This window comes from Bos javanicus, chromosome 10 (assembly GCF_032452875.1).
Source record: "Bos javanicus breed banteng chromosome 10, ARS-OSU_banteng_1.0, whole genome shotgun sequence".
Lineage (NCBI taxonomy): Eukaryota > Metazoa > Chordata > Mammalia > Artiodactyla > Bovidae > Bos > Bos javanicus.
The window spans coordinates 60,735,306-60,751,651 of NC_083877.1; the positions used below are offsets into that span (position 1 = coordinate 60,735,306).

General features: G+C 36.0%; 1 protein-coding gene across 3 annotated transcripts in view; it reads left to right on the forward strand.

The window, feature by feature from the left end:
- The window catches only part of SECISBP2L (SECIS binding protein 2 like), a 60,135-nt gene that overhangs the window by 14,212 nt on the left and 29,577 nt on the right, over window positions 1–16,346 (forward strand). The window contains exons 1-7 of one of the 3 annotated variants that reach the window (XM_061428841.1): window positions 4–3,382; window positions 4,795–5,027; window positions 5,313–5,337; window positions 5,692–5,807; window positions 13,715–13,849; window positions 15,320–15,400; window positions 15,932–16,099. In XM_061428841.1, the coding sequence (XP_061284825.1) occupies window positions 3,340–3,382; window positions 4,795–5,027; window positions 5,313–5,337; window positions 5,692–5,807; window positions 13,715–13,849; window positions 15,320–15,400; window positions 15,932–16,099 (801 nt within the window). In that variant the 5' untranslated portion in view covers window positions 4–3,339. Of the gene's footprint in view, window positions 1–3; window positions 3,383–4,794; window positions 5,028–5,312; window positions 5,338–5,691; window positions 5,808–13,714; window positions 13,850–15,319; window positions 15,401–15,931; window positions 16,100–16,346 lie in introns of those variants that run through there. The other 2 variants (XM_061428839.1, XM_061428840.1) reach the window with 2 other exon arrangements.

Genomic DNA, 16,346 nt, shown 5'->3' on the forward strand with positions numbered 1-16,346 from the left:
TGAAATATAGTTGATTTACAGTATTGTGTTAATGTCTGCTGTATAGCAGTGATTTCATTTATACATACATATACAGTACATTCTTTTTCATTTTCTTTTCCATTATGGTTTATCATAGGATATTGAACACAGTTTTCTGTCCTCTACAGTAGGGCTTTGTTGTTTGTCCATTCTATATATAACAGTTTGCATCTGCTAATCCCAAACTCCCAATTCACCCCTCCCCCAGCACTGCCCCCGCCCCCAACACACTTCGGCAACCTCAAGTTTGTTCTCTGTGTCTGTATCTGTTGTCATGCATTGACTTTGTAATTGTAGACTCTACCACTTTTTAGGATTTTGGACTTTCAGTCTTCTGTTTATCCCGCCACTTTGTGAAATTCTTTAGGAAAGATGAAACAGTCCCATGTTCTTAAAGTTCTTTCAACTTGGGTGCTGGCTTATATAGTTTTGAGCAGGATTTGAGGTTTCCTTATCCCCTTTCAGTAGTGAAGCAGTTCAGAAATCAGAGATGGAATTTTGAAGACATTATAGAAATTTGAGGGACTCATTTTGGTAGAAGTTAGAATTGTACATATTTTATTTTTCATATGTTTTTTAATAACTAGATTAAAATCCCTTTTAAAACATTCTGTAAATATCTTTATAGAAGAACTTATCAAGTTTCGTGTACCATATTTTAGCATAAGATCTGAACCAGACCTATTAGTGGTAACATGTATCCTCAAACAAGTAAAAATTTTGGGCTAGTTGTATATCATTTTGTTAAAAGTTTTTGGAGGACTATGTAAACATTAAAGTAAAAAGCTTTATCCTGACAAGAGGTAACAGTTAATAAGTAGTTTTAAAATTCTCACTGTTTTCCAGTTATATGTGAAATTTCATTTTGTAGCCCGGATAATTAGCTTAATAGCTATAGAGTAGATAGCTGTCTTCTCTCACTCATTGTCATTTAAAAATCCTTATTAATGATTCAGGACTAGATCTGTTCAAAGGCATGTTTGCTTTTTACCCTTTACAGTTTTTACAAAAGTGCTGTCTGGCTTGAAATGAATTAGATGGTACACACTTTCTTTCATTTGTACTGTACCTTTTTTGTTGGACATCTGTTCAGTTATCCTTTGACAATTCCTTAGGTTCATTAGGAGTAAGAAAGTATCTGGGAATCAGTCAAAAAACAGCTTGCTGATAGTACAATCATTGTATGGTTTGTAGGGCATAAAGTGATAAGATTAACAGACTTGACGAATGCTTGGAATGGTTTATGATAAAGAGCCATAAGGTAATATATGACAAACTTCTGTATGTTTTGGTTGTTTCTAGACACAGTGACCCATTTCTACATGCTTTGAACCCTAAGAACTACTTTAAAAATTTGTTCTAACGTCTTTGGTTTGCTCATTAAGTGACTACAAAGACAGCCTTCTGAATCTCAAGAATTAGAAAGTGGAAAGATGAAGATATAATTTGAGTAGAAGATTATACCTTCTATCAGTATTCTTATTCTTCAGGTTGTTCTTAATTTATCAGGATGAATTGATGTCAGTTATAGGTAGAATGCAAATTATGGTTTAAGGAATTTGTAATACATTTTTACTCTTGAACACAAGCTTGTATTACTTAAAAGAATTTAGTAAGATGGCTAGGTATAAAATAATACACAGAAGTTAATTATAAGTGTGTTACCAACAATCAGCCTTCCCTGGTGGCTCAGCCGGTAAAGCGTCTGCCTACAATGCGGGAGACCTGGGTTCGATTCCTGGGTTGGGAAGATCCCCTGGAGAAGGAAATGGCAACCCACTCCAGTATGCTTGTCTGGAAAATCCCATGGACGGAGGAGCTTGGTTGGCTACTGTCCATGGGGTTGCAAAGAGTCAGACACGACTGAGCGACTTCACTATCACTATCACCAACAATCAGAATTTAAGAAAATATATCATTTACAATAGCAACAAAAATACAGTTTCTGGGATAAACCTGACAAAGTATAAGACATTTATACTGAAAACTAACTTTATTATAGGACATTTTAAAAAAACCTAAATCGCTCATTCAGGATGATTTGATGTTGCAAGTGGCATTTTTCCCTTTGTTAATCTACATATTCAGTGCATTTCTGATCAAAATTCCAATGGGGATTTTTGGAGAACTTGACAAACTAATTTCTAAAATAAAAGAGCACTGATCTGAAAAGAGCCACGACTTCCCTGGAAAAGAACATTTCCTCTTGGGAATTTCCTGGTGGGTCAGTGGCTAGAACTCTGCTTCTGCTTTGGGGAGCATGAGTTCAGTCCCTGGTTAGGGAATTAAGATCTCACATGCCACATGATATGGCTAAAAAAATAAAAATTAAAAAAAAATTTTTTAATTAAAAGCATTTTTAAAAAGTATTAAAAGAATTTTTTTTCTAGATAGCAAGACCTACTAAGCCATTTATTTTTTATAGGCTTATATAAAAATATATAAAATACAGTATACAAAGATTAAACAGAACAGAGTCCCAGAAACAGACCCGTATATGTGAAAACATATACAAGGAAAATGACAGAGATAGCATTACAGACCCTTAGCATATACATCATGCAAATCTTATGTTTTTAGTTGTTATTAATTGATTGATTAATTTTTATATCATGCAAATCTGTTCCAGATGGATTAAGGACTTAAATGAGAAAACCTCATGTAGAAGAAAATATAGGCAGATATCTTTATGATTGCATGGAGAAAACTTTATAAAATTACGAATTTCTACTTATCAAGAGTGAATGAAGGGGCTTCCCTGGTGGTTCACTGGTAAAGAATCTGCCTGCCAATGTAGGAAACTCAAGTTCAGTCCCTTGTCCAGGAACATCCTGCATGGCACAGAGCAGCTAAGCCTGTGCCACAACTTTTGAGCCTGTGCTCTAGAGCCTAGAAATGCAACCACTGAGGCCACGAGCCACAGCTACTGAAGCCTGCACGCCCTAGAGCCTGTGCTCCGCAACAAGACAAGCTGCTGCAGTGAAGTTTGAGCACTGCAACTGCAGAGCAGCTCCCAGTAGCCACCTCTAGAGAAAGCACACACGTGCAGCAGCAAAGACTTAGCACAGCCAAAAGGAAAAAAAAAAGAGTGAATGAAGGAACAAGTCATAAATCTTGGAAAGGATTTTACCATGTATGTAACTGACAAAGGATTAGTATGAGGACATAGGAAGAATTCGTAAGAATCAGTAAGAAAATGATCTCACCTTGCACTCAGGGCCCCTGGAATGCAGTGCTGCCAGGGGGCTGAAACACTTTGGCAGAACTATAGGAATCTTTGTTTTGACCCAGTTGGCCTACTGAGGACAGTGTATCCAAATGGAATCTCCTCCCAGAAAGAAAAGGAACTGTTTGATTAAAGGTGTGTATACTGCAGCAGCACACAGAAAACCACTGAAAACTTCTCAATGTCCAGTAACAGGCAACAAGTCCAAAGAGGTGCCCAGGACATCCACTCAGTGAACTAATATGGAACCTTCATATATTATAATTAACAAAGAACATATATATAATTAAACAGCACAACTGAAAATTATATTGATTCTGTATAAAAGTTATATATAGAAAAATTGTGATTGTGAAAAAAAGGGTTGTGGGGAAAATTATGTAGTAAAAGGAATTTTAGTGGTGTGCTGGGTTGGGAGGAGTTGGTAAGAGGTCTTGTTTTTTAAAATGCCTTGTAATTACAATTTGTGAAATACAAAAATGAGAAATAGGCAACTTAGTAGAAAAATAGACAGAAATCAATCCAAAAGTAAAACTAACAAGTATTTCACAGAGGGGAAAACATACATGGCTATTCTCAACCTCATTATTAAGCAGGAAAATGCAAATTAAAATCTGCAATGAGCCATCTTTTTATACCCAGCAATTGGGAGAAATTACAGCCTAAAGGACAGTGTCTAGTATTTGGTGAATATGTGCACCAGCGGGGTTATTTATATCCTGCTCTTAGAGTGCAAACTGTTTGAACCACCTTTGAAAAATGATTCGGCATTACCAAGTAAAGTTGAACATTACATGTAACCCCTAAGCTGACCGATATTTACCTTAGAGAAACCTTCATGTGCACACATACATACTCTTACATCTATATAAGAATGTTTACAGAAGTACTGTTGTTGAGAGCAAAACCCTAGAACAACCCAAGTGTCCCATCAGTGATACAGAGGACAAAGGCACTCTGGTATATTCATACACAGGCATTCTAGATTTCAGTGACCTTAATGAATTACAGCCACAGGCACCAGAATCTCAAAACCAATCAACATTTGAGGGAGAGAGCAGCGTCAGGGGGAAGCAAGTCACAGAAGAATGTGGACATGTGATTCCATTTTTATAAAGGTAGAATTGCAAAAGTACATAGTGTATGTTTTGGAAATACAGAAGTCCACAGTAAATCTATTTTAAAAAGTGAAGGAGTGATAAACTCAATTCCGAATAGCCCCTGAGGGAGGAAGAGAATAAAGTGGTGGAGGAAGCATGCAGTGGACTTCAAAGGATTGGTGATGTTTAAACGAATGATAGTGGTTTGTTTTAATTATATAATATTAAATACACAAATAGTTATGCAGATACTCGCTTCATAATAAATACATGTTATAAAGCAACTTGTCAGGAGCATCTTCTGCCCATCTTTTCAAAAAGTTTCACACCTGTTTTCTTTGTTTACAAAGTTAGATATTGTTCTTTTCTTACAATTTTAATGATAATTTAAAAGGATTGGTCAGCTTGTTCCTCAAGAGGAGTTGTCACACTTTCCTTGCCTTACAGATTTCCCATCAGACATCGCAAACAAATCTCTCTCCGAGAGCTCTGCCGCAATGCTCTGGAAGGCCAAAGGCAGGAGGAGAAGAGCCTCCCACCCGACTGCCGAGTCCTCTAGTGAGCAGGGAGCTAGTGAGGCCGACATTGACAGTGACAGTGGCTACTGCAGCCCCAAACACAGCACCAGCCAGCAGCCTGCTGCCGGGGGGTCGAGAAACCCCGATGCTGGCTCCGTCAGCGTATGTGACGCTTCTTTATCTTCTCACCTGTCATCTGTGTCAGTTCTTTGTGTCTTCGCCTAAAGCTGAAGTATCTATTTTCATTAATAGTTCTATAATATGATGGTTAAAAATATGTTTTGTATGTGTTACTATTAATATAAAAATACTCACGGAGAAGTATTTTTCTAAGATTATAATAAGCGTGCTTCACAGTAGATGGAATTGTGAAATGTTTTACAAGGTATATGGTGTTTACTCTTAAGCAGAAAATAATTGTTTTTTTTTGTTTGTTTCTATTTTTAGCATGTGGACTCATCTATATGTGCAGGTACTTACTTTCTGCATAGTGTTTTTGCTCTATTTTCTTCTCCGTCCATGTCACAGTTTTGCTTTTAAGCATGAAGCTTGCTGATGCTGCAAAAAAAAAAATTAGAAGTCTTCCAAAGAAATGCAAGTTAATTTGAAAGTATGGTTTTGTTGATGAAGTTGGGAAAATGTCAGCTGGAGGTATTCTGCAAGTTGACACTTAACATTACCAAGAACTGGAATGCCACTTAAAGTTTATGGAAATTTTCCAGTGTTACATTTAGAATGACTGAGTTTCAACACATGATGTTAGGGGGCACTTTAGGTTTTGGTATCTTTATAATTAAATTATATTTTAAAATCTCATTTATTATAGGTGGTGTAAATTGGTCTAATGTAACTTGCCAGGCAACTCAGAAAAAACCTTGGATGGAAAAAAATCAGACATTTTCTAGAGGTGGAAGGCAGACTGAACAAAGAAATAATTCACAGGTAATTTGGATTAGGTTGGAGAAATAGGTGTGAGAAGAATTATTATAAATTGTGGCTTTGAAGAGCAGTGTCCTTAATTTTTGGCATGCATGTTTAACATGGTAATCTGTAACTTTGAAGTGGTTTAGGGAATAAAACTATTATTTAAATAATGAAACAGAATAGTAACATGTTGAATAGATGGGATATATATTGTACCATTTTCTACTTTTCTCTATTTAAGAAATGTATTTGGATATTTTATAAGTTAAAAAAAGAATACAGTCCTGCTTCATCTTCTGTGACTTTTTCTTATCTATATAAAAAAACATAAAGCATATTAATGCCTTAAATATTGATTTTTTTTAGACCTTCAGGACTGCAGCCTTGTCCATGTCTTTACTTGACTGTAAACACCACAAACCACGCTTGGTGCTTGTTGTAGTACCACAGTGATGGCAACCTCGTGCTATAATGTGGCCAGACTGGGTAGCTTCCTGGGTTTGGGGAGCAAGATTTAGCTAAAGTACAGCAGAGCAAGTTATATACAGCCACAGGCTTCCAATAACTATCTTCCTGCATTGGTTGTGTCTGAAATCAGGGAGGCGTTGGTTGGTCAGTATTTTTCCTTTTTTAAATTTTTAGATAGCATTCCTGGATTTCTTAAATCTTGTTAATGGGAATTAAAGTTACCACATGAGTAGATCTAGATGAATTGAAATAGAAGTAAGTTAATAATGGATCGAATAAGCCGAATTCTTGCCTGTGCCTTTGCCTCCCTGAAATGAAGTTCCCTAGCATTAATTATGCTGTCAGGAAAACAAGGAGAATAGTGCCCTCTTCCTACAGTTATTGCAGAAACGAGTCATTGTTGTTTGTGGCAGGCTTGTGAAGCAGTCTAGCTTTATTTGATCAAAAAGAGCTGAAACAAGAATTGTTTATATAGATTAGATAAACAGAATCTGTGGAATGTTTGGTCAAGTACTAAAATTTTATCTGGAAGTTGTAACTGCTAGACCTGCCAAGCTTGCGGTCTCTGCATTGGTGCTTTTGGTATCAGTAGTCCACTAGAGCGTAAATGATACTGATACAGAAAAATATTTTACCTCTGCCTCTAAGCTAATGAGAAAACAAAACAAAATTACGGAACTGCGTAAACATTTCTTTATTTTGTATCTCTTCATTCCAAAAGAACTGGAGCCAGATGTTGAACAATGTGTTTTCTTTTCTACTTCTGAGGCTTTGTTGTACTTTTCTTAAGTGTGCAGTTGTTTGCTTTTTTGATAGGCAGAATCTTTTTTCTTTTAAGTCAAAATATTTTCCCTTTCCAATTTCTGATTGTTTTAAGGCTTAAAAAGCCTTTTAGAAATGTATGGACGTGAGTCTGAGTGAACTCCGGGAGGTGGTGATGGACAGGGAGGCCTGGCGTGCTGCGATTCATGGGGTCGCAAAGAGTCGGACACGACTGAGCAACTGAACTGAACTGAACTGAAATATTCATTTGTATTTTCTGCTACTTTTTTACAGTGTAATGTTTTCAAAACTTTTATCCAAGGTTTTCTTTTGAAGTGTGGTACAACCTAATGATGTCAGTTTTCACAGTAGTTAACCAGTTATCTTAATGTTGTGATATATTAATTTTTTTCTGATTTACTCTTTTAGTCACCTGCTAATCTCTTATGTTTTAGGTTCTGTTTTTGAGCTTTTTCCCCATTTATTATTAGATTTGTACACCTGTACCATGTGGTTTTAACTACTGAACAGTGAAATGATTTTTTACTACTTTTACCAGCATCTTTAACATTTGAAACAGCAGGTTTTTCCCTATACTCTGCTGTAGCCTTAATTGTAAATGATAGAGTCTAAAAATTTAAGTTTTATTTTTTGAATAAAATAAAAATGGTTTTATTTTATGAATAGGTTGAAAAAAATGTGTGAAAAAAGTTATACAACAGTCTCATTTGCATCCTGTCTCCACATGTTTTCTCCCCTTACCTGTACCTGTGTATTTGCCCAGAGTTTCTCCATGTCATTATAAGTAAAAATATAAGTATATATCTCAAGTTTTATTCATTCTGTTCTGTGCTCTGTTCACATCTTTTAACAAAGTAGATAGATATTTTGTTAGAGATATTGCTGTATTATTTACTCAGAGGGTTTCTGCACTTTTTTTTTTTTTTTAATGCAACTCCTAATGTTGTTGGGGCTTCCTTTGTAGCTCAGTTGGGAAAGAATCTGCCTGCAATGCAGGAGACCTGGGTTCGATTCCTGGGTTGGGAAGCTCCCTGGAGAAGGAAATGGCAACCCACTCCAGTATTCTTGTCTGGAAAATCTCATGGACAGAGGAGCCTGGCTGGCTACAGTCCATGGGGTCACAGAGTCGGACACGACTTAGCGACTAAACCACCACCACCACCACCACCACCACATGTTGATGCATCCTTGTTATTTTCGGAGTCCTGTTGATGGACACTTTAATTGTTTATAAACTATTGCTGTTGTAGATATGCTACAGTGCTATTTTGAAATCTGTGTGTAGAGCAGTAGAATATATTCCTGGATAAGTATTGCTGAGTGAAAAGGTGAAATCACCTCTGTTATTTGGTAGATATCACCAGATTGTGCCAGTTTGCATTCTTAACAGTCATGTGGAGAGTGCTTATTTCCATAGAGCCTCAGAAACCATGTGTTTTCAAGATTTTGGATTTGTGCCAGTTAGGAGAAATAGTGTATTCATGTAGTTGAGCATCTTTCCATATGTTTAAGGACCATTTGTACTTTTCTGTGAACTTATGTTCTTTGCCCATTTATTGTGTTTTGACCTTTTTCTCTGTTTTTGTACATTTTTAAATCAGTTTGATCAGGCTGTTACCAAATTTAAAGAAATTTTAAGAGCCTTTAGTCTGTTATGAGTTGCAAATATTTTACTAGATTTTCATTTTTATTTTTGACTTTGCTTAATAATTGCCATGCACAAGTTTGTTTTAAATACTGTTAAGAAGTTGATTTTTTATAAAGAAATTTGTCTGATTTCCTCCAATGTGTTTATGCTCTTGTGTTTTTTACATTTAAATCTTTATTCCATTTAGAGTTTGTCTTAATGGATGTTGTGAAAAATGGGTCTTATTTTGTGTTTTTCGTGTGGCTACCCAAATCTCCCACCACTGTGAATTGACAAGTCCATTACTTCATCTATTTGAGATAGCCACCTTTATCACCTATTAAATTTCCATATATTTTGAAATCTTGTTTCTGGATTTTCTGTTTTGTTATTTGGTTGTTAATCTATCAACTTAAGGAGAATGGACATCCTTTATGATGTGGCATCTTTCTAGAAAAAAAATACGTCATTCTCTTTTTGAGTCACCTTTTTGTGTTCTTTAGAAGTATTGTATAGTTTTCTGAAAACAAATTTGTACATATTCCTCATATATTAATTCTTAGTGTTTTTGTTATGTAAATGGAGCATGAAAACTTAAATCTTTATATATTAATTTTATGCTAGTCATTTAAGAATCTTAATATGTATTTGTTATTTCTGCTTTGTTCTGTTCTGTATGCCCAGTCTCTGTTAACAAAACTCTTTTAGAAGAACTTAAAAAAACAAAGGTTCATTTCAGGAGGTAATTGAAATACTTGCATGTTTGATCCCCATGAACTTTGTTGGAACCATTAGTTGGGGATTTTAATTTAATCCCCAAACTTTGTCTCCAAGAATTAAGTTGCATTTATTTTTTAAAAGAATTGTTTTTGTGTTTGTAACGACATTATATATTAACTGCGGTTTACAAGAAGGCTAACATTTGAGGTAATGCTGTTTGGAAGGTAGATTTACATGTACTTTTTTGTGATAGTGACTGTACAAAGGAATGAAGATTTTCACTCAGGAATTATTCTCTTGCTTCCTATTCATCCCTGTGTTGGGGCTTGATTGTTAGTACTCATTTCAGTGTGAATAATTTATGTGAATTAAGTCGTTTCTTTGGTACCTGGACATTGTAAATTGTGTTTGTTTTGCCATCCTTGTGTGAGCTTCTTTTCATGAACCAATTAAAAAAAAACTGTATTATGAAAATTTTTAAACAGACATTAAAGTTGAAATAATTTTATAGAGAACATTCATTGCTAGATACTACCAAAGATTTTTCTAAAATTGGCTTCATCACATGGTGTATTTTTCTATCTGTCTCTCTATCCATGTTCATGAGGCTGTTTTAAGATGAAGTAAATATTTAAAACCAAGAATCTGTTGGGTCCTTGGAAAATTATCTAGTTTCTTAACAGGTGCTTATAGGTTATAGGAAGTAGCCCAGTTTTCACAATAGATCCTCTAAGGAAGAATTACATTTACTGTATGACTGTGCTCTAGCTTATAGTTCTGCCATACAACCTACTTCCCAAGAGAGTATAAAAATTCTGTTTCTTATTGGCAAGTCTTTTTAGACCAGTTGATTAGCATGAGAATTGCCAGGTGCTTCCAGGGCTTTTTGTGCATATTTTTGATTTCATATCCAAAGCCTGTATACCAGCACCTGCAGTCCAGGTCCACTTCAAGTTCTGTTTATTATTAGGATTCTTGAGTAACTGGTAAAGAACGCTGTACTTTTCTCATCTTCTCTAAAGTGTCCTGGTTAAGAAGGGCATTTCATATAAGTTGCATTGGGTACTTAAGAGAGGGAACTTAATTGTCTTAAGATAATGCTTTTTCTTACTCTTAGTTCTTTGTATGACAGTTGAACAGTTTGCAGATGTATTAATAGGATAATAATTTATGTGACTGAAATTTTTATTCTCTTAAATCTGTTTTCTTATAAACAACATTTAAAATTTTTAATACTTCTTAGGATTAAAAAATATGAAAGCTGCAGATATTAAAAGATCTAAAATAAAATAGTTTTTTGTTAAAAGGTAATGCATAGGTTCTCTCAATGGTAACATCATTCAAAACTAGTGCAATGTCACAACCCCGATATTGACATCAATGTAGTCAGGATTCAAAACAGATCCATTACTACTGGGATCCCTTATGTCACTCTTTTATAGCCAGACTCCCTTCCTTTCCTCACCAGCTTCTCCTTAAACTCTAGAATCCACTAATGTGAATCTACTAATCTGTTTCCTCATTTTATGATTGTGTCATTTCAAGAATGCTGTATACATAAACTGATACAGTCTTTTTAGGATTGACTTTTTTCACTAGTGTGGTTTTCTGGAGATTCCTACAGATTGCTAGTTATATCAGTAGTTTGTTTTTATGATCGCCTACTGTTTTATAGGGTGAATATACCACATGAGTTTATATTCTTAATGAAGGACATCTGGGATGTTTCTTGTTTTTGGTATTACAAATAAAGCCAATATAAGTGTTCATGCATGGGGGGGAGTTCAATTCAGTTCAGTTCAGTCACTCAGTCGTGTCCAACTCTCGCGAACCCATGAATCGCAGCACGCCAGGCCTCCCTGTCCATCACCAACTCCCGGAGGTCACTCAGACTCAACGTCCATCGAGTCAGTGATGCCATCCAGCCATCTCACCCTCTGTCGTCCCCTTCTCCTCCTGCCCCCAATCCCTCCCAGCATCAGAGTCTTTTCCAATGAGTCAACTCTTTGCATGAGGTGCCCAAAGTACTGGAGTTTCAGCTTCAGCATCATTCCTTCCAAAGAAATCCCAGGGCTGAGCTCCTTCAGAATGGACTGGTTGGATCTCCTTGTAGTCCAAGGGACTCTCAAGAGTCTTCTCCAATGCTACGGTTGAAAAGCATCAATTCTTCGGCGCTCAGCCTTCTTCACAGTCCAACTCTCACATCCATACATGACCACAGGAAAAACCATAGCCTTGACTAGACAAACCTTTGTTGGCAAAGTAATGTCTCTGCTTTTCAATATGCTATCTAGGTTGGTCATAACTTTCCTTCCAAGGAGTAAGCGTCTTTTAATTTCATGGCTACAGTCACCATCTGCAGTGATTTTGGAGCCCCAAAAAGTAAAGTCTGACACTGTTTCCACTGTTTCCCCATCTATTTCCCATGAAGTGATGCGACCGGATGCCATGATCTTTGATTTCTGAATGTTGAGCTTTAAGCCAACTTTTTCACTGTCCCCTTTCACTTTCATCAAGAGGCTTTTGAGTTCCTCTTCACTTTCTGCCATAAGGGTGGTGTCATCTGCATATCTGAGGTTATTAATACTTCTCCCGGCAATCTTGATTCCAGCTTGTGTTTCTTCCAATCCAGCGTTTCTTATGATGTACTCTGCATATAAGTTAAATAAGCAGGGTGACAATATACAGCCTTGACGTACTCCTTTTCCTATTTGGAACCAGTCTGTTGTTCCATGTCCAGTTCTAACTGTTGCTTCCTGACCTGCATGCAGGTTTCTCAAGAGGCAGATCAGGTGGTCTGGTATTCCCATCTCTTTCAGAATTTTCCACAGTTTATTGTGATCCACACAGTCAAAGGCTTTGGTATAGTTAAGAAAGCAGAAATAGATGTTTTTCTGGAACTCTCTTGCTTTTTCCATGATCCAGCGGATGTTGGAAATTTGATCTCTGGTTCCTCTGCCTTTTCTAAAACCAGCTTGAACATCAGGAAGTTCACGGTTCACATATTGCTGAAGCCTGGCTTGGAGAATTTTGAGCATTACTTTACTAGCATGTGAGATGAGTGCAGTTGTGCGGTAGTTTGAGCATTGTTTGGCATTGCCTTTCTTTGGGATTGGAATGAAAACTGACCTTTTCCAGTTCTGTGGTCACTGCTGAGTTTTCCAAATTTGCTGGCATATTGAGTGCAGCACTTTCACAGCATCATCTTTCAGGATTTGAAATAGCTCCACTGGAATTCTATCACCTCCACTAGCTTTGTTCGTAGTGATGCTTTCTAAGGCCCACTTGACTTCACATTCCAGGATGTCTGGCTCTAGGTCAGTGATAACACCATCGTGATTATCTGGGTCGTGAAGATCTTTTTTGTACAGTTCCTCTGTGTATTCTTGCCACCTCTTCTTAATATCTTCTGCTTCTGTTAGGTCCATACCATTTCTGTCCTTTATCGAGCCCATCTTTGCATGAAATGTTCCCTTGGTATCTCTAATTTTCTTGAAGAAATCTCTATGGAAGAGATCTCCCATTCTGTTGTTTTCCTCTATTTCTTTGCATTGATCGCTGAGGAAGGCTTTCTTATCTCTTCTTGCTATTCTTTGGAACTCTGCATTCAAATGCTTAGATCCTTCCTTTTCTCCTTTGCTTTTAGCTTCTCTTCTCTTCACAGCTATTTGTAAGGCCTCCCCAGACAGCCATTTTGCTTTTTTGCATTTCTTTTCCATGGGGATGGTCTTGATCCCTGTCTCCTGTACGGTGTCACGAACCTCATTCCATAGTTCATCAGGCACTCTATCTATCAGGTATAGGCCCTTAAATCTATTTCTCACTTCCACTGTATAATCATAAGGGATTTGATTTAGGTCATACCTGAATAGTCTAGTGGTTTTCCTTACTTTCTTCAATTTCAGTCTGAATTTGGTAATAAGGAGTTCATGATCTGAGCCACAGTCAGCTCCTGGTCTTGTTTTTGTTGGCTGTATAGAGCTTCTCCATCTTTGGCTGCAAAGAATATAATCAGTCTGATTTCGGTGTTGACCACTTGGTGATGTCCATGTGTAGAGTCTTCTCTTGTGTTGTTGGAAGAGGGTGTTTGCTATGACCAGTGCATTTTCTTGGCAAAACTCTATGGGGGGAGTAATATGCACTAATTATTACATTTTTGTGTTTTCATTATATTAACCTCATTTATCAAAGTTTTGGCCTTTTATAATAAATTATGCACTTTATGAAAATTCATTGAGTTGTATACTTTTGGGTACATTTCTGTATGTTATACTTTAGTAAAACATTTTACTTAATACATTTTCCCCCTCCTTTGGGGTTTATTTAGGTTGGATTCAGATGCCGAGGACATAGTACTTCCTCAGAAAGAAGACAAAATTTGCAAAAGAGACAAGATAATAAGCAGTTAAATCCCAGCCAGTCTCACAGAGGTGACCCAAATTCTGAGTCTCTATATTTTGAGGTACTTATTTCAAACTGTAAATTGTTACAGTAAATGTTCCCATTCAGAAATTAATTTTTATTACATTATGATAAGTACCTTTTTATGTCTTAACCCATCACTGGTGTTAGATTGTAAGTTACTTAGAAGTATTGACTCACGTTTTTTCTTGGTTATATATAGTTAGTCTAAACATTAGCTTTATTAATGTTTATTTTTAAATTTTTGTCATGAGTAGTCATCATTTTGAAATAACATGCAGAGATAGAACTTAATTTTATATAAATTTCACCTAATATGAATCTTCTCCCCATCTTTAATTATCAGTGTTGAGTCTCTTTTGTTAAGGCTTTCAAATTTGAAAATAGTTAAATCTGGTTAATTTGTACTGCTAGTCAAGGGAGTCTTGAGAAGGAAGATAAAAGGCTATTTTACTTTCTCTAATAGGCAGACGCTTTATATTCTAATGGCAGTGTTTTTATTACTTATTCATCTAACTGGCACTCATTGGAGGCCTGTTATGTATTTAGTAAGGTGCTCTGCATGATGCATTAACATGAAGAAACACACTACCCTTAGGGAGATTGCTGTGTGAAGAGCAATGTAGGCATGCACACACCTGGTGATTCTTAGGTGTGGTTAGAGTTGAGAGGAATAGTAAGTTTTGGGTTTGAGGCAGGATAGGGTTAGCGTTTGGAATAGGTTTTAAAGAATGAGTAGAGTTTGTGTCAAGATGGTAAACAACATCCCAGGTAACTCATTTGAATAGCTCATTTTTGTTAACATAGTTTCTATAAAATGGCTTAATAGTTGCATTTTAAATATACGGAAGCCAGAGGCTAGAGATGAGTAATATGTTCCATAAACTTGATAATTGCCCTAAAGGACTTGAGAGTGCATCTGAAGTATTATATCAAGAACGGTACCTGTGGCAGATTTTTTATTTACACTTAATCATGATTCATTCCATAGTTATATTTGAAGATATTAGATAATTTCCAGTGTAAAGGTGGATATTGGTTAAGAAATTACTCTGAATAGGGAATTTATTTTTATTTTTTAACTTTTAATCTTATTTCTAGGTATATGTAGCAGTGGGACAGGGAATGTATTAATGAAATTCATATTAAGCCATTTCTTTAACATCCAAATTATGTGAAATGTGATAAAAATCCTTTTTGAATTTCTTTTTATTTACTTTGGGTAATACCTTGGGTAGAATTATTAATAAAAATGGAGTTATAGATACAGAAATCCAAAGGATGGATGTGTGGATATGTCCTCATCCTTGAATAATTAAATTAGCTTTGTGTTAGCCTATGAGAAATGAGACTTCCTTTTTAAGACTCACTTAAAATAGTTCAATACTGAGTTAATTACTTGAGTTGATTACTTCCCCATTTCTCATTACTCTCAAGCATTATAAAAGGTTGTTCTTAAGAATTTATTGCTTTGGACTGTGTTTTTACTTAAAATGTGGAACTGTTTCAGGATCAAGATGGATTTCGAGAACTAAGTGAGAATGGAAATGCTAAAGATGAGAATATGCAACAGAAACTTTCTTCAAAAGTAGTAAGTGACTTTTAAAAAAGATAAGTAAAATGTATGAATGTCTTTTGAGCCATGATTGTGTTGGAAAGAAATACTACAGGGAAGTATAAAGACTTGGGCAGATGGTATTGAAGAAACACTGTATTTAGTACTGATTTAGTATTTTCAATGTAGCCAGAACAGACACTGTCCTTTGAAATCTGTAGTTCCATTTCAGAGAAGTAAATACCATTTATTAAATGACATCATGCGACATACAGTCCCTGCTAAAATTTCCCCAGTTGTTGTAAAACTTTACTTTGGAGTGCTTTTGTTTTTAGTACAGAATCCAGACACTTATATCACCTACTGCAGTATGCTGTTATGTCGCTATCATTTTCCAGTCTGCTAGTCTAGAATGGTCCTACCACCTCACTCTGTTCTTTATGACATTGAATCTTTTGAACAGTCTAGCCCAGTTATACTGTAGAACTTCTCACATTCTAGATTGTCTTTCCTTATGATTAGATTTTTATGGAATCACTAAAAAATGGTTTTCTCTGGTTATCATAGTTGGATGATTTACCAGAAAACTCACCAATCAATATAGTTCAGACTCCAATTCCCATTACAACCTCAGTTCCTAAACGTGCAAAAAGTCAAAAGAAGAAAGCTTTAGCAGCAGCCCTTGCCACCGCTCAAGAATATTCAGAAATAAGTATGGAGCAAAAAAAACTACAGGTATGTATTCATTTTTATGAATAAATATGGTAGTTTATTTGGTAAGTTTGAGGGAGAGGGTGGATGGAAGAGTGACAAATATAATTATCTTAAATTGCCACTTTTTTTTACCTTATCGCATGGCTTGCAGGATCTTAGTTCCCCGGCCAGGAATTGAACCCACACCCTCCACAGTGAAAGCGTGGAGTCCAGACCACTGGACTGCCAGGGAATTCCCTTAAATTGTCACATTTTCATACTATAACAA